Raw genomic sequence first — 24,152 nt, 5'->3', positions numbered from 1 at the left:
AAACTGCTAAGTAAATGCACCATCTGAATAGCACCAACATATTAACATATTAATATTAACTTATTGTTTTTAGAATTTTAATACTTTTAATTATTCGTTGGTTTATATTGTTAGTTCTAACTCAACGTATGTATTGAATTTTTGTTGTTAGCCGCCCTGAGCCTGCCCCGGCGGGGAGGGCGGGATATAAATAAAATGTGAATGAATGAATGAATCGCACAGGAGCTACAGAGCAAAGTCTCTATTTTCTCCATCGGCTGAGGCTCCTCCCTTGGGGAGGAAGGGGGGAGAGAGAGTCTGCTTTGCCAGGCTCTCTCAATCGCACAGGAGAGCTACTGAGCCAAGCCTCTCGTCCTTCTACTGGCTGAGGCTCCTTCCCCTCCTGGTACCCCAAGGAAGGAAGGAAAGAGCCAGAGTGTCCTTTGCCCGGTTCCCTGGGTCCCATGGGAGAGAGACAAAGAAAGCACCTTTAAGATCAGTGAGTGCTAACGTTTTAAGCATGTTTTATTTTAAGTTTTTTTCAAAACACTTTAACTATGTTTGTCTGTGTCCTTGATGAAGTTTATATCTCCGCTATCTGGCATTACATTTTATGGATGCACATGCCCTTCCCGACAAGGTTTCATTTATGTCAGATCCGGCCCCCATAACAAAGGATTTTGACACCCCTGTTTGAAGCAGCGGGCTCTGCATTGCCACGCTGTGCTCCCTGCCCCCCCCCAGCCATGACGATCCCCATCGAGATGGCTGCAGAATTTGGGGGGCCCTTCATCGCACCTCTCATCTCCCCACCGCCAACCATCAGAGCACGGGCAAAACAGGACCCAGATTTGTACCCATCTCTCCCCTACCCCCACCCCAAAAAGGTGTTCTGCTCTAATGGATGTTCACCTGCTTGCAAAACCGAAGGAACCCAATGGAATAGGACATCCCTTGTAGACAACACGTCCCGTAGATGCAGCTGGACCTGGAACCAGACAGAACAGCGCAGTCAAAATTAAGAAAAGAAGAAGACGACGACTGCAGTTTTATAGCCTGCCCTTCTCTCTGAATCGGAGACTCAGAGCAGCTTACAATCTCCCATATCTTCTCCCCCCACAACAGACACCCTGTGAGGTGGGTGGGGCTGAGAGCACTCTCACAGCAGCTGCCCTTTCAAGGACAACTCTTGCGAGAGCTATGGCTGACCCAAGGCTGTTCCAGCAGCTGCAAGTGGAGGAGTGGGCAATCAAACCTGGTTCTCACAGATAAGAGTCCACGCACTTAACTACTACACCAAACTGACTCTCCTACTCTTGTAGGAGAACATAAGAGAAGCCATGCTGGATCAGGCCAGTGGCCCATGCAGTCCAACACTCTGTGTCACAAGGGGCCAAAAACCAGGGGCCATCAGGAGGTCCATCAGTGGAGCAGAAAAAGCCCAGCAGGAACTCATTTGCATATTAGGACACACTCCCTGACATCAATACTGTTTCGCGCTGGGGTTTTTTGTAGAAAAATTCCAGCAGGAACTCATTTGCATATTAGGACACATCCCCTGACATCACTACTGCTTCGCACCGGGTTTTTTTTGCAGAAAAATCCCAGCAGGAACTCATTTGCATATTAGGCCACACCCCCTGACATTGCATTGTGGTGCATTCCTGCTCAAAAAAAGCCCTGACTGGGACCATAGGAAGGATGTTTCAGTGTTTATACCCCGTATACTCTGCAATGGAAGCTTCCAAAGGTGAGTTTGCAGCTCAGTGGGAGAGCTGCTGCTTTGCACACAGAAAGTTCCAGGTTCGACCCCTGGTATCTCCATTTGCAGCTAGTCTTTAAGATTATAACAGACTAACATGGCTACCCATTTGCAACATCCAGAGACAGACACTGCGCGAAACAGGATATTGGACCAGAGGAATCACTGATCCGATCCAGCATGGTTCTTCTGTTTCAACGAGTTGCCTGTCTCTGCACCTTTCCAAGGTCCAGATACTTTCCCAGTATCTTTTGCATGCATTTATGCCTATAGCAAAGCATCAGCCTTTTTGCAAAGCAAACTGCCAGCTACAAGTTGGAGGGAACTGGGCTTTGCAACCACGAACAGATTCTCTCTCAGAGAAAGAGAGGACTGCTGGAGAAATACTAGTCCTAAGATTTCCACATAGAGTAGGGGTCTTTTTTGAGCAGTAGGCACCTTTGGAATTCTAACACACAAGGAGGTGGAGCCAATCACAAGATGGCTGCTGCAGGAAGAAGAAGAAGGAGATATTAGATTTATATCCCGCTCTCCACTCCGAAGAGTCTCAGAGCGGCTCACAATCTCCTTTCCCTTCCTCCCCACAACAGACACCCTGTGAGGTGGGTGGGGCTGGAGAGGGCTCTCACAGCAGTTGCCCTTTTAAGGACAGAGTCTCAGAGCAGCCTACAATCTCCTTTCCCTTCCTCTCCCACAACAGACACCCTGTGAGGTGGGTGGGGCTGGAGAGGGCTCTCACAGCAGTTGCCCTTTTAAGGACAGAGTCTCAGAGCAGCCTACAATCTCCTTTCCCTTCCTCCCCACAACAGACACCCTGTGAGGTGGGTGGGGCTGGAGAGGGCTCTCACAGCAGTTGCCCTTTTAAGGACAGAGTCTCAGAGCAGCCTACAATCTCCTTTCCCTTCCTCCCCCACAAAAGACACCCTGTGAGGCGGGTGGGGCTGGAGAGGGCTCTCCCAGCAGCTGCCCTTTCAAGGACAGAGTCTCAGAGCGGCCTACAATCTCCTTTACCTTCCTCCCCCACAACAGACACCCTGTGAGGTGGGTGGAGCTGGAGAGGGCTCTCACAGCAGCTGCCCTTTCAAGGACAGAGGCTCAGAGCAGCCTACAATCTCCTTTCCCTTCCTCCCCCACAACAGACACCCTGTGAGGTGGGTGGGGCTGGAGAGGGCTCTCACAGCAGCTGCCCTTTCAAGGACAACCTCTGCCAGAGCTATGGCTGACCCAAGGCCATTCCAGCAGGTGCAAGTGGAGGAGCGGAGAATCAAACCCGGTTCTCCCAGATAAGAGTCCACACACTTAACCACTACACCAAACTGGCTCCTTTGGAATTCTAACACACAAGGAGGTGGAACCAATCGCAAAATGGCTGCTGCAGGAGGTGGAGCCAATCGCAAAATGGCTGCTGCAGGAGGTGGAGCCAATAGCAAAATGGCTGCTGCAGGAGGTGGAGCCAGCCCCACAGGGAAAGCCCAACCATGGACGAGAAGAGGGGAAGTTTAAAAAATACACTGGGGAAGAGAATAAAACCAATGCTGCCGCCAAAACTTTATTTTACTCCACACAATTTATTGGCTCTCCAACAGCCGGTCAGAGCCCCCGCTGGGCAACAGCTCCGCCTGGCTCCCACCCCACCGGGAGAGGCATCGGTGGGCACCTTGGTCCCCATTTGGGCTGCTGTATCCCAGATGGGTTACAACAACAAAGAACCGCGGTTCAACAATGGTCAGCATTGGTATACTACTTCCAACCCACCGTTATCGTTTTTATAAACATCAATCTGTTCATTTATTAGTTATGGTTCTATTATTATAATTTTTTTTGTTTCCCCCCCTTTTTGGGTTTATATTTTTATTGCTGTTTATTTAGATAACTATACATTTGTATATGTAATTAACTCTTCGTTAATTAACTCGCCATAATGGACCTGAAACTTTTCACTGCGCAGAAGCTAGCTATCTCTGTATTACCCTTGTTTGAACTTCTATATTCTGACTCTGCACGTTATACCTAATTTCAATAAACTCATTATTATTAAAAAAAACAAACAAACCCAGAACAATGGTCAGTAAGAAAAGGCAAACTGTGTAGCACTATATGAGAGGTTTATAAAGGTAAAAAGGTAAAAGCTGGGGACTCATTTGACCGACCTCGGAAGGATGGAAGGCTGAGTCAACCTCGAGCCGGCTACCTGAAAACCCAGCTTCCGCCGAGGATCGAACTCAGGTCGTGAGCAGAGCTTAGGACTGCAGTACTGCAGGTTTAACACTCTGCACCACGGGGTCCCTTAAAGGAAAGGTCCCCTGTGCAAGCACCAGTCGTTTTCGACTCTGGGGTGACGTTGCTTTCACAACGTTTTCACGGCAGACTTTTTACGGGGTGGTTTGCCATTGCCTTCCCCAGTCATCTACACTTCCCCCCCAGCAAGCTGGGGACTCCTTTTACCGACCTCGGAAGGATGGAAGGCTGAATCAACCTCGGGCCGGCTACCTGAAAACCCAGCTTCTACCGGGGATCGAACTCAGGTCATGAGCAGAGCTTAGGACTGCAGTACTGCAGCTTTAACACTCTGTGCCACGGGGCTCTATTATACAGAGGAAAGGAAAGGTCCCCTGTGCAAGCATCAGTCGTTTCCGACTCTGGGGTGACGTTGCTTTCACATTTTCACGGCAGACTTTTTACGGCGTGGTTTGCCATTGCCTTCTGCAGTCATCTAAGCTTTCCTCCTAGCAAGCTGGGGACTCATTTGACCGACCTCGGAAGGATGGAAGGCTGAGTTAACCTGGAGCCGGCTACCTGAACCCAGCTTCTGCCGGAATCGAACTCAGGTCGTGAGCAGAGGGCTCCGACTGCAATACTGCAGCTTTACCACTCTGCGCCACGGGGCGCAGTGCTTATTGAGGCTTAGAGTCAATAATAATAAGGAATAAAGAATAACACATACTACATTACATTAAATATAAATCTCCATTTCTTGCTAGCACAGTTTGCCTTTTCTTACTAATCCCCAGGTGGGGGCAGGGGATCCCCTGGTTTGGAGGCCCTCCCCCCACTTTAGGGTCATCAGAAAGCTGGGGGCATGTCTGTTGGGCACTCCATTATTCCCTATGAAGATCGATTCCCATAGGGTATAATGAATTGATATGTGGGTATCTGGGGCTCCGGGAGGGGGGCTGTTTTTTAAGGTAGAGGCACCAAATTTTCAGCATAGCATCCGATGCCTCTCCTCAAAATACCCCCCAAGTTTCAAAAAGATTGGACCAGGGGATCCAATTAAATGAGCCCCCCAAAGAAGGTGCCCCTATCCTTCATTATTCCAAACGGAGGGCAGGCATTTAAAAAGAGCGCGGTCCCTTTCATTGTGACAGCCAGAACTCCCTTTGGAGTTCACTTGTGCTGGCCACACCCTTGCTCCTGGCTCCACCCCCAGAGTCCCTGATATCTCCCGAGTTGGACTTGGCAACCCGAGTGCCACATCGGCTCACTCACACGATGGGCTTCCCTCGGATTTCGGCCATGATGGTGCTCTCTCCCCCGAGGTACTCAAAGCAAAGGCTCAGGAAGCTGTAGATCACGAACGCTGCCAAGGAGAAAGGGAAGACTGCATTCATTCACCCAGAAGTACAACCTACCTGAATGCATAATCCGAAGGATGAGGTCACATGGTCGAGGGAATTCAGGGCTCCTATTCCCTGACTGCCTACTTTAGACCAGGGGTGTCAAACATGTGGCCATCTGACAGCAATGAGGATCCTGTGAACTTAGGGGGAGTGTTTATGAGTTTCCTGCATCGTGCAGGGGGTTGGACTAGATGACCCTGGAGGTCCCTTCCTGGAGGTCCCTTCCAACTCTATGATTCTAGGTCCCTTCCAGCTCTATCATTCTATGATCTTAGAACATAAGAGAAGCCATGTTACATCAGCCATGTTTGGGGAGGGACGGTGGCTCAGTGGTAGAGCATCTGCTCGGGAAGCAGAAGGTCCCAGGTTCAATCCCTGGCATCTCCAAAAAAGGGTCCAGGCAAATAGGTGTGAAAAACCTCAGCTTGAGACCCTGGAGAGCCGCTGCCAGTCTGAGAAGACAAGACTGACTTTGATGGACCAAGGGTCTGATTCAGTATAAGGCAGCTTCATATGTTCATCAGGCCAGTGACCCATCCAGTCCAACACTCTGTGTCACACAGTGGCCAAAAAAACCAAGTGCCATCAAGAGGTCCAACAGTGGAGCTAGAAGCCCTCCCACTGTGCCCCCCATCCCAAGAACAAGAATACAGAGCATCACTGCCCCAGACAGAGAGTTCCAACAATACGCTGTGGCTAATAGCCACTGATGGACCTCTGCTCCATATGCTTAGCCATTCCCCTCTTGAAGCTGTCTATGCTTGTAGCCGCCACCACCTCCTGTGGCAGTGGATTCCATGTGTTAATCGCCCTTTGGGTGAAGAAGGACTTCCTTTTATCCGTTCTAACCTGACTGCTCAGCAATTTCTAACCCGAATGCTCAGCAACCCCGGGTATTTAGGCAGTTTCATTAATGCCAAACATCCTTCTGCATACTGCGGGATTCAGAGAACAAAACCCACCTCACCTTCATAGCAGTCGCGCACAGAGTCAAAGTAAACGTAATATTGGTGACTGCCGATCAACAACAGGCTGAGCCAGGAATCGAAGGCGTAGATGGGGACGATGAAGAGGATGCGAATGATGTACCGCTGCTCGTTGGGGACGGTGTAGTTTTTCAGGTGCAAGAAGATCTAGGAGAGAGGGAGAGAAGACAGGGATAATGGATCCAAGAGATAAATGCCGGGATCTAAGGACAAGTCCACATGAGCCAGTTTTGGGGGGATGTGATAAAAGGGTTAGACAATTTACATGAGGAAAGGCCAGGACTAACCTGATTTTGTCAGGTAGATAGATAGATAGATAAATTTATTGTCATTGTTCTCAAAAAAGAAAATGAGAGCAACGAAATGAGGTGCTCTTCCACAAACATAGCAACATATCAACACCCACAAAAGGACATATACATATACATAGACCATTTAAATGCATCTAAAAACACATAACCATTCATAACCCTGCATTTAGCTTAACCACGGCACTTGGATAGAAGCTGCCCTTGAATCTATTTGTCTTTGCCTTCAACACTCTATATCGCCTACCTGACGGTAAAATCTCAAATAGCAAGTCGCCCGGATGTGAAGGGTCCCTTAAGATCATTTGTATCTTCCTTCTACATCCCTTATCTCAGAAGCTAAGCAGCGTCAGCCCTGGCTAGTAGGCCACCAAGGAAGTTCAAGCTTGCTACAGAAAGGCAGGCAGTGGCTAATCACCCCTGAACATCTCTTGACCTGAAAACCCTGCAGGGTCAATATAAGTCACCTGTGACTTGATGGCACTTTCCATGAGCATACAGTAGGCTTCCCAGTCCCCAGGTCCCAGCGGGGGGAAGCCCCACCCCACAACCAGCTGGCCAGTGGGGGGAAGCCCCGCCCCACAGTCACCATGTACCTCTAGAGCTCCGGTAGGTTTAGAAACCTGCAAACAGGTCCATTTTTAAAATGTGTGCCTTTAAAGCTGAGCAGGGAGCAGGAAACAGGAAGCGCTTCATGGGGAAGGCTCAGCAGCAGTTTTGTCACAGCACAGACCCTCTGTCTGTTTTGCTTTCGTTTTCAGAGCAAGTAAAGTCGTGGAGGAACCAAACCCAGTAAGTGTGTGTGTGTGAGAGAGGGAGGGGGCAGGGGATTCCCCAGTTTGGAGGCCCTCCCCCCGCTTTAGAAAACAGGGGAGGGAAATGTCTACTGGGCACTCTATGGAGAACGATTCCCTTAGGGAATAATGAGGAATTGATCTGCGGGTATCTGGGGCTCTAGGGGTGATGTTCTTTGAGGTAGAGGCACGAAATTTGCAGCATAGCGTTTGATGCCTTTCCTCAAAACACCCTCCAAGTTTCAAAAGGATTGGACAAGGGGGGGCAATTCTATGAGCCTCCAAAGAAGGTGCCCTCATCCTTCATTATTTCCAGTGGAGGGAAGGCATTGAAAAAGTGTGCAGTCCCTTTCAATGTGATGGCCAGAACTCCCTTTGGAGTTCAATGATGCTTGTCACAACCTTGCTCATGACTCCACCCCCAAAGTCTCCTGGCTCCACCCCCAAAGTCCCCAAATATTTCTTGAATTGGACTTGGCAACCCTGCCATAGGGCAATAGGCAGAACTGCTCTTCCTTGTATGGCTCCTGGCCAGCAGCAACCTGAAACCTGAATCTCATCAAAATATAAGAACATTAAAGGAGCCCAGCTGGATCAGACCAGGGAGGGTCCATCTAGTCCAGCCTCCTGTCCCACATGGCAGCCAACCAGTTCCTCTGGAGGGCCAACAACAGGGCAGAGAGGCCGAGGCCTTCATAAGTACATCAGAAGAGCCCTGCTGGGTCAGACCGGTGAGGGTCCATCTAGTCCAGCATCCCGTCTCACTCAGTGGCCAACCTGTTCCTCTGGAGGGCCAATCACAGGGCAGAGAGGCCGAGGCCTTCATAAGAACACCAGAAGAGCCTGCTGGATCAGACCACTGAGGGTCCATCTAGTCCAGCCTCCTGTCTCACTTGGCAGCCAACCAGTTCCTCTGGAGGGCCAACAACAGGGCAGAGAGGCCGAGGCCTTCATACCAACATCAGAAGAGCCCTGCTGGGTCAGACCAGTGAGGGTCTATCTAGTCCAGCATCCCGTCTCACTCAGTGGCCAACCTGTTCCTCTGGAGGGCCAATCACAGGGCAGAGAGGCCGAGGCCTTCATAAGAACATCAGAAGAGCCCAGCTGGATCAGATCAGTGAGGGTCCATCTAGTCCAGCATCCTGTCTCACATAGCAGCCAACTAGGCCAACAACACGGAAGAGGCTGAGAACTTCCCTTGATAGGAACATCAGAAGAGCCCTGCTGGGTCAGACCAGTGAGGGTCCATCTAGTCCAGCCTCCTGTCTCACATGGCAGCCAACCAGTTCCTCTGGAGGGCCAACAACAGGGCAGAGGGGCCAAGGCTTTCATAAGAACATCAGAAGAGCTCTGCTGGGTCAGACCGGTGAGGGTCCAGCCTCCTATCTCACACAGCAGCTAACCAGTTCCTTTGGAGAGCCAACAACAGGGCAGAGATGCCAAGACCTTCCCATGAGAAAAACTTCAGAAGAGCCCTGCTGGATCAGACCAGTGAGGGTCCATCTAGTCCAGCATCCCGTCTCACACAGTGGCCAACCTGTTCCTCTGGAGGGCCAATCACAGGGCAGAGAAGCCGAGGCCTGCCCATGATAAAAATATCAGAAGAGCCCTGCTGGATCTAGTCCAGCATCCTATTTTATACAACGGCGAACCGGTTCCTCTGGAGGGCCGACCACAGGGCACAGAGGTCAAGACTTTCCCCTCATAAGAACATCAGAAGAGCTCTGCTGGATCAGACCTGTGGCTCACCAAGGCATAGTTGCTGAGGCCTCCGTGTCACGACCCTGATAATACTTGGAGGTCTCCCATCCAAATACTAACCTGGGTCAACCCCTACTTAACTAAGATCTGGGTCTCCTGGGCTGACGAGGTCAGAGCAAGAGATCACCAGACCCCTGAAAAGACACAGCAAGAGAGAGCTGGATTGTACACACAATTGTGAATCAGTGTTCATACACACTAGGGTTGCCGATCCCCAGGTGAGGAGAAAACAAGCCAATTATAACATGATCCCAATGACTTAAAAATTTTTGTGATTGAGAAGTTTCTGTTACGGCCGCAGGGTGAAGTCGATATGCAGAAGTGGCTACTCAAGCAAGAAATGTGTTGGATTTTTAAATTAAGTTCCTCGATACCGTATGGGCTCAATAGCGATTGGGATCTTTCCTGCTTTCTTTGAATTAACATTTGCGCATATTGTTTTTTGGAACGCTGTGGTTATTACGTTGTAGCTTTAAGGATTTGTAGTAATTACCAACACCTGTCTGTAAGTATATCATCATGTAGGATGTATGGCTACGCTTTGCCGTTTGTAGTCTGCAGAATGTTTGAGCGTTGTAAAATTGTGAATGTATTTCGAAGGTATGTATGACTGCTTTTGCAATCCTTAACCATCTGATGTTTGAAATTGCTGGTGGTTTTATTATATTATTACTTTGCAGCTTGAAAAAGCCTTCGGTGAAACAGGGCAATACGTGCCTCCCTGTTGCGTTCTCGTGCTGGGCTGCCAATTGTCCCCACACCCACATGTATTGAATGAATTCTCTGAAGCATCGGACTCTCCATTCATGGCTCTGCCAACTTCTTTCCCAGATCTCCGCCGTAAAGACTATGAACTTCTATTATGAATTGAAAGGACATTGGGTTTCCGGGTAATTTTTTGCACCTTTGCTTAAATTGTTTGATAAACTTTGAAGAAGATATTGGATTTATATCCCGCCCTCCACTCCGAAGAGTCTCAGAGCGGCTCACAATCTCCTTTCCCTTCCTCCCCCACAACAGACACCCTGTGAGGTGGGTGGGGCTGGAGAGGGCTCTCACAGCAGCTGCCCTTTCAAGGACCACCTCTGCCAGAGCTATGGCTGACCCGAGGCCATGCCAGCAGGTGCAAGTGGAGGAGTGGGGAATCAAACCCGGTTCTCCCAGATAAGAGTCCGCACGCTTAACCACTACACCAAACTGGCTCTCCAGTTTATATTTCAATCATTGAGGCTGGTTTTTCGTGGATGCCTTAAGGCAGGGGTGGCCAACGATAGCTCTCCAGATGTTTTTTGCCTACAACTCCAGCAATGGCTGGGGCTGACGGGAGTTGTAGGCAAAAAACATCTGGAGAGCTACCGTTGGCCTCCCCTGCCTTAGGGCTTGTTTTCTCTTTTCCTTTCCATGTTACTCTTTGTGTTGCTAAAATCCCCAGGTGGGGGCAGGGGATCCCCTAGTATGGAGGGCCCCCCCCACTTCAGGGTCATCAGAATGCAGTGGGGGGGGGGGGAAGGGGAAGAAAATGTCTGCAGGGCATTCCACTATTCCCTATGGAGACCAATTCCCATAGGGTATAATAGAGAATTGATCCACAGGTATCTGGGGCTCTGAGGGGATGTTTTTTTTGAGGTAAAGGCATCAAAGTTTCAGCATAGGATCTGTTGGTTCTCCTCAAAATACCCTCCATGTTTCAAAAGGATTGGACCAGGGGGTCCAGCCCTATGAGCCCCCAAAGAAGGGTGCCCCTATCTTTCATTATTTGCAATAGAGGGAAGGCATTTAAAAGGTGTGTAAGTCCCTTTAAATGTGATGGCCAGAACTCCTTTTGGAGTTCAGTTATGCTGGTCACAACTTACTCCTGGCTCCACCCTCAAAGTCTCCTGGCTCCACCCCCAAGGTCCCCAGATATTTCTTGAATTGGACTTGGCAACCTTAACGCACACTGAACGATGCACTTTCAATCCACTTCCAATGCATTTGGTAACTGGATTTTGCTGCGTGAAATAGCAAAACCCACTTGCAAACGATCGCTGAAGTGCGCTGAAAGTGGAATGGAAGTGCATTCTTCATGGTGTGGAAGTGCCCTTCTAAAGCCATTTCCCCGGCCCTCGTCTTCATTTCAAATCCTTCGTCTTTCTTTTTGCTTCTGTGCTTGACGTTTTCTTTGCAGTCGTGAGCACTAAAAGCATGCTATTTTTACAAACAAACTGAAAACGGGCCTTTGCAAGAGTCTAATGGAGCAGATTCCCAATAGGGTTGCCAGGTCCAATTCAAGAAATCTTTGGGGGTGGAGCCAGGAAGAAGACCATAGAGTCTCAGACCTGCTCGCAATCTCCTTTATCTTCTTCTCCCACAACAGACATTCTGTGAAGTAGGTGGGGCTGAGAGAGCTCTGACAGAAGCTGCCCTTTCAAGGACAGCTCTGCGAGAGCTATGACTGACCCAAGGCCATTCCAGCAGGTGCAAGTGGAGGAGTGGAGAATCAAACCTGGTTCTCCCAGATAAGAGTCCACACACTCAACCACTACACCAAACTGGCTTTGGGGGTGGAGCCAGGAGCAAGGTTGTGACAAGCATAACTGAGCTCCAAAGAGAGTTCTGGCCATCACATTTAAAGGGACCGCACACCTTTTAAATGCCTTCTCCCCATTGGAGATGATGGACAGGGGCACATTCTTTTGGTGCTCTTTTGGTGCTTCTTTTGAGAGTCAGTTTGGTGTATAATGTGCGGACTCTTATCTGGGAGAACTGGGTTTGATTCCCCACTCCTCCACTTGCAGCTGCTGGAATGGCCTTGGGTCAGCCATCGCTCTCTTATCTGGGAGAACCGGGTTGGATTCCCCCCGCCTCCACTTGCAGCTGCTGGAATGGCCTTGGGTCAGCCATAGCTCTCTTATCTGGGAGAACCGGGTTTGATTCCCCACTCCTCCACTTGCAGCTGCTGAGATGGCCTTGGGTCAGCCAGAGCTCTCTTATCTGAGAGAACAGGGTTTGATTCCCCCCTCCTCCACTTGCAGCTGCTGGAATGGCCTTGGGTCAGCCATCGCTCTCTTATCTGGGAGAACCGGGTTTGATTCCCCACTCCTCCACTTGCAGCTGCTGGAATGGCCTTGGGTCAGCCATCGCTCTCTTATCTGGGAGAACCGGGTTTGATTCCCCACTCCTCCACTTGCAGCTGATGGAATGGCCTTGGGTCAGCCATAGCTCTGGCAAAGGTTGTCCTTGAAAGGGCAGCTTCTGGGAGAGCCCTCTCAGCCCCACCCACCTCACAGGGTGTCTGTTGTGGGGGAGGAAGATAAAGGAGATTGTGAGCCGCTCTGAGACTCTGAGATTCGGAATGTAGGGTGGGATATAAATCCAATATCTTCTTAATCTTCTTCTTCTCATAGAAAAGGACCCCCTGGTCCAATCTTTTTGAAACCTGGAGGATTTTTTGAGAAAAAGCACCAGATGTTATGTTGCAAATTTGGCGCACCTGCCTTGAAAAACAGCACCCCCCCCCCCGAGCCCTAGATATCCATGGATGGATTCTCCATTATACGCTATAGGGACTAGTACATTTCCCTCCCCCCCTCGCTTTCTGATTACGCTGATGTGGGGGGATGGCCTCCAAACTAGGGGATCCCCTGCCCCCACCTGGGGATTAAGTAACCCAATATGAATAGAGAATCACAGATAAATGACTAGCAAGGGAGCCCCTAAGGGTTCTGTGACTAAGCCAGCCTCCAATATAATCAACAAATTTTCATTGAAATTTATAAAGGAAACATAAACAACCACTTCAAGCAGTGAAATGTACATAAGGTGAGGTCATACAGTATACACGGTCCTTTATAAGGACAAAATTAGGTGAAGTTATACAATACGCACAGTCTTCCGTGGGACCAAAAGGCCTCCAAATGGTTTCAGCCAAGAACTGGCAAAGTGGAGTCTTCTTCACAAGTCAAACTGCTGTAGAAAAAAAAGCCAACAGTAGCAGACAGCTATGAATGGAAATCAATCCTTCAAGTGCAATGAAAGTTATATTTATAATGTGGTGCTCCAGCGACCATTCATTGCACTTGAAGGACTGATTTCCATTATCGACTTTGTAATCTTTTGCATTAAGCCTCTGGAAGCTTCAGGGAAACGGAGGCAGAGAGGCGCTGCCTTCGTAGCTGTCTGCTACAGCTGGCTTTTTTTCTACAGCAGTTTGACTTGTAAAGAAGACTCTACTTTGCCAGTTCTTGCCTGAAACCATTTGGAGGCCTTTTGGTCCCAAGAAAGACTGTGCATATTATATAACTTCACCTTTGTAGGAGAGCCAGTTTGGTGTAGTGGTGAAGTGTGCGGACTCTTATCTGGGAGAACCGGGTTTGATTCCCCACTCCTCCACTTGCACCTGCTGGCATGGCCTTGGGTCAGCCATAGCTCTGGCAGAGGTTGTCCTTGAAAGGGCAGCTGCTGTGAGAGCCCTCTCCAGCCCCACCCACCTCACAGGGTGTCTGTTGTGAGGGAGGGAGATAAAGGAGATTGTGAGCCTCTCTGAGACTCTTCGGAGTGGAGGGTGGGATATAAATCCAATATCTTCTTCTTCTACCTAATTTTGTCCTTATAAAGGACTGTGTATACTGTATGACCTCACCTTATGTACATTTCACTGCTTTAAGTGGCTGTTTATGTTTCCTTTATCACTTTCTATGAAAATTTGTTGATTATATTGGAGGCTGGTTTAGTCACAGGACCCTTAGGGGCTCCCTTGCTACCCACCTGGGGATTGGCAACTCTCATTCCCACAAAGGCCAAGTTTCAAATTGTCCTTCTTTTTTATTAACTTGCTTTTACCGCTCATGACTGCAAAGAAAGCCAGGCTGATGGGAAGTCTAAACCAGGGGTGTCAAACGTGCAGCACAGGGGCCAGAGCAGGCCTCCAGAGGGCTCCTATCAGGCCTGCAAGGGTGTGTGTGTGTGTTGTTGGCTTATGTCAGGGCTTTCCGTGTTCAAATGGGTTTTGTCTCTCCCTTTTCTCTGTATTCATGCCTTCATAGTCGAGTCTCTTTCAGTAGGAAAGCAATGGGAATTATTTAGATGAGGAATGACAACAATCCAGTGAGGCGGATGATGCTGAGAGTGTTGTGTCCAGACCAAGTTCACCCAGCACATTTCCTTTGTAGAGTACGGATTTTAACCTAGACTTCCCATGTAAGTAGGCAGATACTGACCACTATACATTGTTGTCTCCATATTCTTGCACTGCCTCATAGGAGTTGTAATTATTTCTCCGAGTAAGACTATAGTTTTGTAGACAGACACATAGCCCTCAGTCTGTGTCATGGTGCCTTCACATGTTCTTTGTGTTTTAACAATTTATTGATAACATATGGTTACAAAACTTAATTATAAATTTCCTGTACTAACCCATATGATATTTCAATCCCCCCTCCCTCCCTTGTTTGACTTCCCCGAAGTTATATATTTAAGTTCTATACTAAAGGTACCACTAACTGATCAAAGTTCAATATTTTTTTTCCCTCATCAATACTAAAAAATTGTCCAATGTCTTTTTACATTCCACTCTTTCTGCATATATCCTTTAAATTTCTTCCACTCCTTTTTGAATATATCTAGATCATAGTCTCTTAGATTTCTAGTTAGTTTGTCCATCTCACTCCACAATAAAACTTTCATAAGCCAGTCCCATTTCTCTGGTATTTTTTCTTGTTTTCACAGCTGCGCATACAATGTCTTAGCAGCTGAGAGCAAGTACCAAATTAATGTCCTGTCTTCCTTTGGAAATTTTTCTAATTGTAATCCAAGCAAAAAAGTCTCTGCAGTTTTTTTAAAGTCATAACCCAAAATTTCTTGCTGTATCATCATCCAAAATTCTTTCGCTTTTTCACAAGTCCACCACATGTGAAAAAAGAACCTTCATGTTTTTTACATTTCCAACATCTATCCGACATTTTCTTACTCATTCTAGCCAGTTTTTTCAGAGTCATATACCACCTATACATCATCTTAAAACAGTTCTCTTTGATACTCTGACAAGTTGAGATCTTCATCGAGTTCTTCCAAAGGTGCTCCCACGTATCCATTTGTATTTCTCTATTCACATTGATTGCCCAATATTTGAGACTTTACTACTTCTTCTCCTGTAGACCATTTCAATAATAATTTAGTGCCTTCACATGTTCTTGACCAGCACAAGAAGCAACTTATGTACAAAACCTCACAATGCCCAGCCATTTCATGTTTTCCTCTGGGTCTTAGGCTCAAAGCACTGACCATGAGATTTCTGTAATGAATGTTAAATAAACCAGATATTGCAAGAGTGCTGATCTTTTAAGCATGATTTAAATTTAAAAAAAAAAATCTTTGTGTTTATCTGTGTCCTTTATAAAGTTTATATCTCTGCTACCCGGAATTACATTTTATGACACACATAGCCTGGCCAGACAAGATCTCATTTATGTCAGATCTGGCCCTCATAACTAATGAGTTCGACACCCCTGGACCATCAGAAGGGCCCACTGCAGTCAACCCAGACTACAGCAATATGGGAGCTCATGGCAAGGTCGTTCCCAGACCAATCACATCAAAGTATCTACATGCAATGTACAACTGCACAAGCAACGAGATGCATGTTGCTCACGATCTCCTGAGGGATGTGGCATTTCTCCTTGGGAGGGGAAAAATCCTCCTAGAGACACACACAGCAAGAGGGCAAGGTCCATCCTGATAAACGCCTGCCAGCTGGCTCACGGCAACGCCGTTTCACAGAAAGCCAGGATCAGAAAATGCCGAACCGGCTGTCTTCCACCCTCTTACTCAGAAGTAATTCCACCATGCTCCACAGAGCTGGCTTGCATGAAAACCTACAGAATTGGCTTCCATCCAAGACATTCTAGCTCAGGGGTGTCAAACCCCTGTTTGTTATGAGGGCCAGATCTGACATAAATGGGACCTGGTTGGGCTGGACCATGTCGGGCTGGGCCGTATGTGAACATAACAGAAGAACATAAGAGAAGCCATGTTGGATCAGGCCAATGGCCCATCCAGTCCACCACTGTGTCACATAAGAACATAAGAGAAGCCATGTTGGATCAGGCCAATGGCCCCTCCAGTCCACCACTCTGTGTCACATAAGAACATAAGAGAAGCCATGTTGGATCAGGCCAATGGCCCCTCCAGTCCAACACTGTGTGTCACATAAGAACATGAGAGGCCATGTTGGATTAGGCCAATGGCCCCTCCAGTCCAACACTCTGTGTCACAGAAGAACATAAGAGAAGCCATGTTGGATCAGGCCAATGGCCCATCCAGTCCAACACTCTGTGTCACATAAGAACATAAGAGAAGCCATGTAGGATCAGGCAAACGGCCCCTCCAGTCCAACACTCTGTGTCACATAAGAACATAAGAGAAGCCCTGTTGGATCAGGCCAATGGCCCATCCAGTCCAACACTCTGTGTCACATAAGAACATAAGAGAAGCCATGTTGGATCAGGCCAATGGCCCCTCCAGTCCAACACTCTGTGTCACATAAGAACATAAGAGAAGCCATGTTGGATCAGGCCAATGGCCCCTCCAGTCCAACACTCTGTGTCACATAAGAACATAAGAGAAGCCATGCTGGATCAGGCCAATGACCCATCCAGCCCAACACTCTGTGCCACACAGTGGCCAAAAAAACCAGGTGCCATCAGGAGGTCCATAAGTGGGGCCAGGACATTAGAAGTCCTCCCACTGTGCCCCCTAAGCACCAAGAATACAGAGCATCACTGCCCCAGAGAGAGAGTTCCAATAATACGCTGTGGCTAATAGCCACTGATGGACCTCTACTTCATATGCTTATCCAACATATGCTTATTCTAAGCTTGTAGAAGCTTAGAGTGAAACAGGGCATCACGTACAACCCTGTCGCATTGGATTTTGCCGCGCTGCATCAGATATCTCTTCTGCTACATTGGAAAGGAAGATATGAAGTGTTGGACTCAGCGCAAGACACCATTTCTACACCACAGCCTGGACCCCCAATCCTTGAAATTTTGGCATTGACTGCTATGTGTAAGACTTTGGGGCACAGGTGTGGTCAGCGTTCTCACTGTTTCTGTGTGATTCATTTCAATATGAGTTTGCATTTTTCGACTATTGTATAAATTTTTTATAAGTACTTTGTATTTTTTGAGGCTGCTTTTTCACGGAAGCTCATGCGCCTTTTATCCAGTTTATGAGAGCCAGTTTGGTGTAGTGGTTAAGTGTCCAGACTCTTATCTGGGAGAACCGGGTTTGATTCCCCACTCCTCCACTTGCAGCTGCTGGAATGGCCTTGGGTCAGCCACAGCTATACGCAGAGGTTGTCCTCAAAAGGGCAGCTGCTGTGAGAGCCCTCTCAGCCCCACCACCTCACAGGGTGTCTGTTGTGGGGGGAGAAGCCATAGGGGATTGTAAGCCGCTCTGAGTCTCTGATTCAGGGAGAAGGGCAGGGTATAAATCTGCAATTCTTCTTCTTCTATCCCTCCGCCACTTGGGGATTGGCAACCCTACAGTAGCCCAAGGTGGAATCCAAGTATCATCCTTGTGCCCCCAGCCCTGTCAACGTATGAATTCCCTCTGGTTGCCGCGGGAGTCCTCTTACCTGGTAAGAAGTGATCAGCAGAGCAGACCAGACAAAGAGACTCGAGATCACTCGGGCTGTCGAAGTGGTCAAGAAGAGATCCTGGCTGTCGTGGGAGAGGTTGCGGTCAGCCCTCAGCTGGGAGCCGTCGCCCACAACCAAATGGCTGGCATCCAAAGGGAAGAGGCCCAGCCCCATTGTCGTTGGCACCAGGCTGGTGGCTTCTCTCCCCGTCTCGGTGGGAGAGGAGGACTCGAGAGCGTCCGCGGTGTTATTCATCTGCCAGAGCAAAGGTGACGCAGATCAGGGGCGGAGAGTCAGAGAAGCAAACAGTAAGAAAATGTAGGACAGTCTATAAAACAAAGGAAGCGCCTAGTGATGCCAATCTCCAGGTGGGGCAGGGAAACAGGTAAAAAAAAAACCTCCGCGAAAACCAGCCTCCAAAGGCGATAATGCACACAAAATATTTGAATAGATATCAAAAGAGTTTGTTACAATACAAATTCAAAGAATGCTACATAAGGAGCCCACAAACCCACACCCTAAGTCACTCTGAAACAAATGAATGTCCAAACATATTAGGAAAGAGGTGCAGGGAGTAGTTCCACAAGTAAACTAATGCTTGGCCAGCAGACTTCCCTGCGGCACCCGCTTATATGTGGAGTGCCGCAGGGAGCTATTCTCTCGCCTACATTATTCAACATCTATATGCGCCCCCTTGCCCAGATTGTCCGAGGTTTTGGACTGGGCTGCCACCAGTATGCTGATGACACCCAGCTCTATCTGTTGATGGACGGCAGACTGTCTTCCGCCCCTGAACAGCTGTCGGAGGCGTTAGAAGCCGTGGCTGGATGGCTACAGCAGAGTCGACTGAAGTTACATCCAACTAAGACGGAGGTTCTGTACCTGAATCGAGGGTGGGGGGTTCGTGCATCCAGCTCCCAGCCCTGGGCAGTGCCGCCCTGGTACTGGTCCAGCAGGTGAAGAGTCTGGGAGTGATTCTGGATGCCTCCCTCTCCATGGAGGTCCAGGTCACAACAGCTGCGCGGTCTGCCTTCTTCCATCTACGGCAGATCAGATGCCATACCTATCCTCCCGAGATCTGGCTACAGCGATCCATGCAATGGTCACTTCGAGGCTGGACTAGTGTAACTCGCTCTACGCTGGCTTGCCCCTGAAATTGATCCGGAAACTGCAGCGGGTGGAGAACGCGGCAGCTCGCCTGCTGACTGCATCACCTGTACGGGTGAGCATGCGGCCGGCGCTCCGTGACCTGCACTGGCCGCCTAAAGAGTACCGGATCCGTTTCAAGGTGTTAGTTTTGACTTTTAAAGTCTTACGCGGCCTGGGACCAACATACCTACGGGACCATCTCCTTCCCTATACGCCCCAGAGGTTGCTTCGTTCGGCCTCCCAGGATCTTCCGGCAGTCCCCGGCTCAAGGGATGCCCGTCTTGCTTCTACCTGGGCCAGGGTCGTGGCTCCGATCTGGTGGAATCAGCTCCCTATGGAGTTCTGGGCCCTACCTGGCTTGCTGGCCTTTCGTAGGGTCTGTAAAACGGAGCTGTTCCGCCAGGTCTTTGGGTGAGGCAGTGGGCATCTATCTGTCTATTAGATCGGTTGGCGTCCCCCTACGCCCTCACGGCCCTCACTTGCCGAACGGGCCTGTTGCACTTTACTGAATGTTGAAGTTGATTTCATTATGATTTCATTGTGATTTTAATTCAAATTGTTGTACTCCACTCTGAGCCCTCCAAAAGGGGGAAGGGGCGGAATAGAGATAAGCTAATTATAATAATACAAATTTTCCACCGAGAGCAACTCTCCAAGACTTTTACCGTTTTCGCACACAGCTAACCTCGCAGTCACAATCCTGTTCCCTCCGCAGCGTCTGGTCGGATTTCCCACCATCTGCGCCGGAGTTACAGGAAGTGCCGCGGCTTTTGCGTAGCAAACGTAAACTGGGTTTTAGCAGTTTACGTTTGCTACGCAAAAGCTGCGGCACTTCCTGTAACTCCGACGCAGATGGTGGGAAATCCGACCAGACGCTGCGGAGGGAACAGGATTGTGACTGCGAGGTAAGCTGTGCGTGAAAATGGTCTTTTTCTTCCGCACAGCACAATAAAAAGAACGCGACGTGGTAGTACTTGATCCCACGTTTCGTAAAGGCTTCTACGAGCTTACAGAGAGTCCTATACAGTTTACATGCTGATCCTAGCAATCGCTTGTATCCAATATGGTTACAGATGTTACCCTCCGGTATGGTCAATTTCTCACTGCATTCTTTTTATTGTGCCTTGCTGTACGGAAGAAAAATTCTTGGAGCTCTGCTCTCCGTGGACAACTTTACTAATGGAACTACTCCCTGCACCTCTTCCCTAAAATGTTTAAACATACATTTGTTTCAGAGTGACTTAGGGTGTGGGCTTGTGGGCGCCTTATGTAGCATTCTTTGAATTTGTATTGTAACAAACTCTTTTGATATCCAACTATATTGTGTGCATTATTGCCTTTGGAGGCTGGTTTTCGCAGAGGTTTTTTTGACCTGTTTCCCTGCTCCATTATCCGCGTCGCTCTTTGTTGGGGCCTGGAGAGCTGGAAATCCAGGAAGAGGGTACGGTTGCCAATCCCCAGGTGGGGGCAGGGGATCCCCCGGTTTGGAGGCCCTCTCCCCACTTCAGGGTCATCAGAAAACGGGGGGAGGGGAGGGAAATGTCTGCTGGGAACTCTATTATTCCCAATGGAGATGGATCCCCATAGGAAATAATGGAGAATTGATCCACGGGTATCTGGGGCAGGCTGCTTTTTGAGGCAGAGCAACCAAATTTGCAGCGTAGCATCTAGCGCCTCCCCCCAAAATACCTGCCAAGTTTCAAAAAGATTGGACCAGGGGGTCCAATTCTCTGAGCCCCCAAAAGGAGGTGCCCCTGTCCTTCATTATTTCCAACGGAGGGAAGGCATTGAAAAGGTGTGCCGTCCCTTGAAATGTGATGGCCAGAACTCCCTTGAGAGTTCAATCATGCTTCTCACAACCTTGTTTCTGGCTCCACCCCCAATGTCTCCCGGCTCCACCCCCAAAGTCCCCAGATATTTCCTGAACTGGACTTGGCAACTCTAGAAGGGAGGGGTCTTACTGAGGGCTTTTTTTGTAGCAGGGAGTCCTTTGCATATTAGGTCACACACCCCTGATGTAGCCAATCCTCCAAGAGCTTACAGGGCTCTTCGTACAGGGCCTGCTGCAAGCTCCAGGAGGATTGGCTACATCCAGGGTCTGTGGCCTAATATGCAGAGGAGCTCTGCTGCAAAAAAAGCCCTGGTCCTACTAGGTTGTTTGATTGTGAAGATGGCGATTGGAAGCAGTTGAGTAGCTCCTGGGAAAGGCAGCTGGTGAGGAACCCGGGTGGGGGGGAGAAATTCTAGCATTTACAGGCTGAAGTTCAGTGCCCTGTGGAAGAACATACGGTAAGAACATAAGAGAAGCCGTGTTAGATCAGGCCAAAGGCCCATCCAGTCCAACACTCTGTGTCACATAAGAACATAAGAGAAGCCCTGTTGGATCAGGCCAATGGCCCATCCAGTCCAACACTGGGGAGGGACGGTGGCTCAGTGGTAGAGCATCTGCTTGGGAAGCAGAAGGTCCCAGGTTCAATCCCTGGCATCTCCAAAAAAGGGTCCAGGCAAATAGGTGTGAAAACCTCAGCTTGAGACCCTGGAGAGCCGCTGCCAGTCTGAGAAGACAATACTGACTTTGATGGACCAAGGGTCTGATTCAGTATAAGGCAGCTTCATACGTTCATATGTTCAACACTCTGTGTCACATAAGAGAAGCCATGTTGGATCAGGCCAGTGGCTCATCCAGTCCAACACTCTGTGTCACACAGTGGCGAAAAAAAAATTATATATATACTGTATATACACACTGTGGCTAATAGCCACTGATGGACCTCTGCTCCATATATTTATCTAACCCCCTCTTGAAGCTGGCTATGCTTGCAGAACAAGTGTGATGACATCACTTCCGGTGGGAGCTTGGCAGCCCTCTCCCCTCTAGCCACACTGAAAGAGGGAGGGAGGGGGTGTAGGGTTGCCAGCTCCAGGATAGGAAACTCCTGGAAATCTCTGGATGGAACCTAGGGAGACCAGGGACCTCAGCGGAGTACAATACCACAGAGTCCCCTCTCCAAAACATTTGTTTTCTCCAGAGGAACTCTTCTCTGTAGTCTGGAGGTGACCTGTAATTCTGCGGGAGGCTGGCATCTCAACAGGGGTATTTTTTTTAAAGAGGAGGGAGAGACAAAACAGAACCAAGGGTGAACATATGAAGCTGCCTTCTACTGAATCAGACTCTGGGTCCGTCAAAGTCAGTATTGTCTACTCAGACTGGCAGCAGCTCTCCAGGGTCTCAAGCTGAGGTTTTTCACGCCTACTTGCCTGGACCCTTTTCAGTTGGAGATGCCGGGGATTGAACCTGGGACCTTCTGCTTACCAAGCAGATGCTCTACCACTGAGCCACTGTCCTTCCCCTATGCTCATATGAACATATGAAGCTGCCTTCTACTGAATCAGACCCTGGGTCCGTCAAAGTCAGTATTGTCTACTCAGACTGGCAGCAGCTCTCCAGGGTCTCAAGCTGAGGTTTTTCACACCTACTTGCCTGGACCCTTTTCAGTTGGAGAGGCTAGGGATTGAACCTGGGACCTTCTGCTTACCAAGCAGATGCTCTACCAGTGAGCCACCGTCCCTCCCCTAACTGGCAGCAGCTCTCCAGGGTCTCAAGCTGAGGTTTTTCACACCTACTTGCCTGGACCCTTTTCAGTTGGAGATGCCAGGGATTGAACCTGGGACCTTCTGCTTCCCAAGCAGATGCTCTACCACTGAGCCACTGTCCCTCCCCTAACTGGCAGCAGCTCTCCAGGGTCTCAAGCGGAGGTTTTTCACACCTATTTGCCTGGACCCTTTTTAGTTGGAGATGCCGGGGATTGAACCTGGGACCTTCTGCTTCCCAAGCAGATGCTCTACCACTGAGCCACCGTCCCTCCCTAAAGGGTGTGATGGCCACTGCCACCATAGCGTCATTCTATTAATCTGCTCAGTCCTTCAGAACTCCAGGGGTCAATCAGACGTCTTACTGGAAAGGAGTCCCGCTCGCTTTCTAAAAGCACTTGCAATACCAGGAAAGAATGTCCACCCACATGGTGCCCACAGGCTCCATGCTGGGGACCCCGGCTTAAAGTTCCAACTCCCTAAATTCTAGGGTTGCCAATCCCCAGGTGGGGGCAGGGGATCCCCTGGTTTGAAGGCCCTCCCCCCACTTCAGGGTCACCAGAAAGGGGGGGGGGATGTCTGCCTGGCATTCCATGATTCTCTATGGAGACCGATTCCCATAGGGTATAATGGAGAATTAATCTGTGGGTATCTGGGGCTCTGGAGGGGCTGTTTTTTGAGGCAGAGGCTCCAAATCTTCAGAATAGCATCCAATGTCTCTTCTCAAAACACCCTTCAAGTTTCAAAAGGATTGGACCAGGGGGTCCAATTCTGTGAGCCCCAAAAGAAGGTGCCCCTATCCATTATTTCTAAAGGAGAGAAGGTATTTAAAAGGTGTGCGGTCCCTTTAAATGTGACGGCCAGAACTCCCTTTGGAGTTCAATTCTGCTTGTCACACCCTTGCTCCTGGCTCCACCCCCCAATGTCTTCTGACTCCACCCCCAAAGCCCGTAGATATTTCTTGAATTGGACTTGGTAACCCTACTAAATTCGGATCCAGAACGTGTAAAGAATTAAAGGAATAGGCTTCCAGACACTTCGGGGATTTATCCAAGCGCTCCTCTTGCTAAAGTGTTAGGAAGCAGATATAACACGGAACAATGTGCAATCCCGCCCCCTCGTGCTCCAAAACGTCTGCCATTAAAAGAGCAACAGCAACGCCCACCCAACGTATTCCCGACATCTCATGCCCAGCGTCAGCCTAATAATACACTTTTATTTTTAGGCTGATCTCTCAACCAAAGGTCTGGAGACGACGTTTCCATCTTTAGAGGTTCATTCCTGAGTTTTATCTGTGCTGGGTCACACAGGCAGCCTCCAAATCGGAGCCTTTTTTGTTTCCAAGAAAGGCAAAGTTTGCAAAGAACGGACTTTCTTCTACAGCAGGAAAGAGCTGCCGCTGGTCTGCAAACTGAAGTGATCCGTGGATCAGTTTAAGAAGAAGACTGCAGATTTATACCCCGCCCTTCTCTCTGAATCAGAGTCTCAGAGCAGCTTACAATCTCCTGTATCTTCCTCCACCACAACAAACACCCTGTGAGGTGGGTGGGGCTGAGAGGGCTCTCACAGCTGCTGCCCTTTCAAG

At 49.0% G+C, this 24,152-nt stretch overlaps 1 protein-coding gene across 1 annotated transcript in view; it reads right to left on the bottom strand.

Annotated features, from left to right (window-relative positions):
• Positions 1–18,082, bottom strand: part of TMEM184A (transmembrane protein 184A) — a 28,878-nt gene extending 10,796 nt beyond the window's left edge. Inside the window, exons 1-4 of the mRNA XM_060260569.1 lie at positions 17,825–18,082; positions 6,329–6,494; positions 5,231–5,321; positions 892–967 (exon numbers count right to left, since the gene is read on the bottom strand). Coding sequence (XP_060116552.1) covers positions 892–967; positions 5,231–5,321; positions 6,329–6,494; positions 17,825–18,082 — 591 coding nt within the window. The remainder of the gene's footprint in view (positions 1–891; positions 968–5,230; positions 5,322–6,328; positions 6,495–17,824) is intronic.
• Between the last annotated feature and the right edge of the window lie 6,070 nt (positions 18,083–24,152).

This window comes from Heteronotia binoei, chromosome 20 (genome assembly GCF_032191835.1).
Source record: "Heteronotia binoei isolate CCM8104 ecotype False Entrance Well chromosome 20, APGP_CSIRO_Hbin_v1, whole genome shotgun sequence".
Taxonomy (NCBI): domain Eukaryota; kingdom Metazoa; phylum Chordata; class Lepidosauria; order Squamata; family Gekkonidae; genus Heteronotia; species Heteronotia binoei.
The sequence above is the reverse complement of the archived record's forward strand: the minus strand, read 5'-3'. Positions and strand labels throughout refer to the sequence as shown.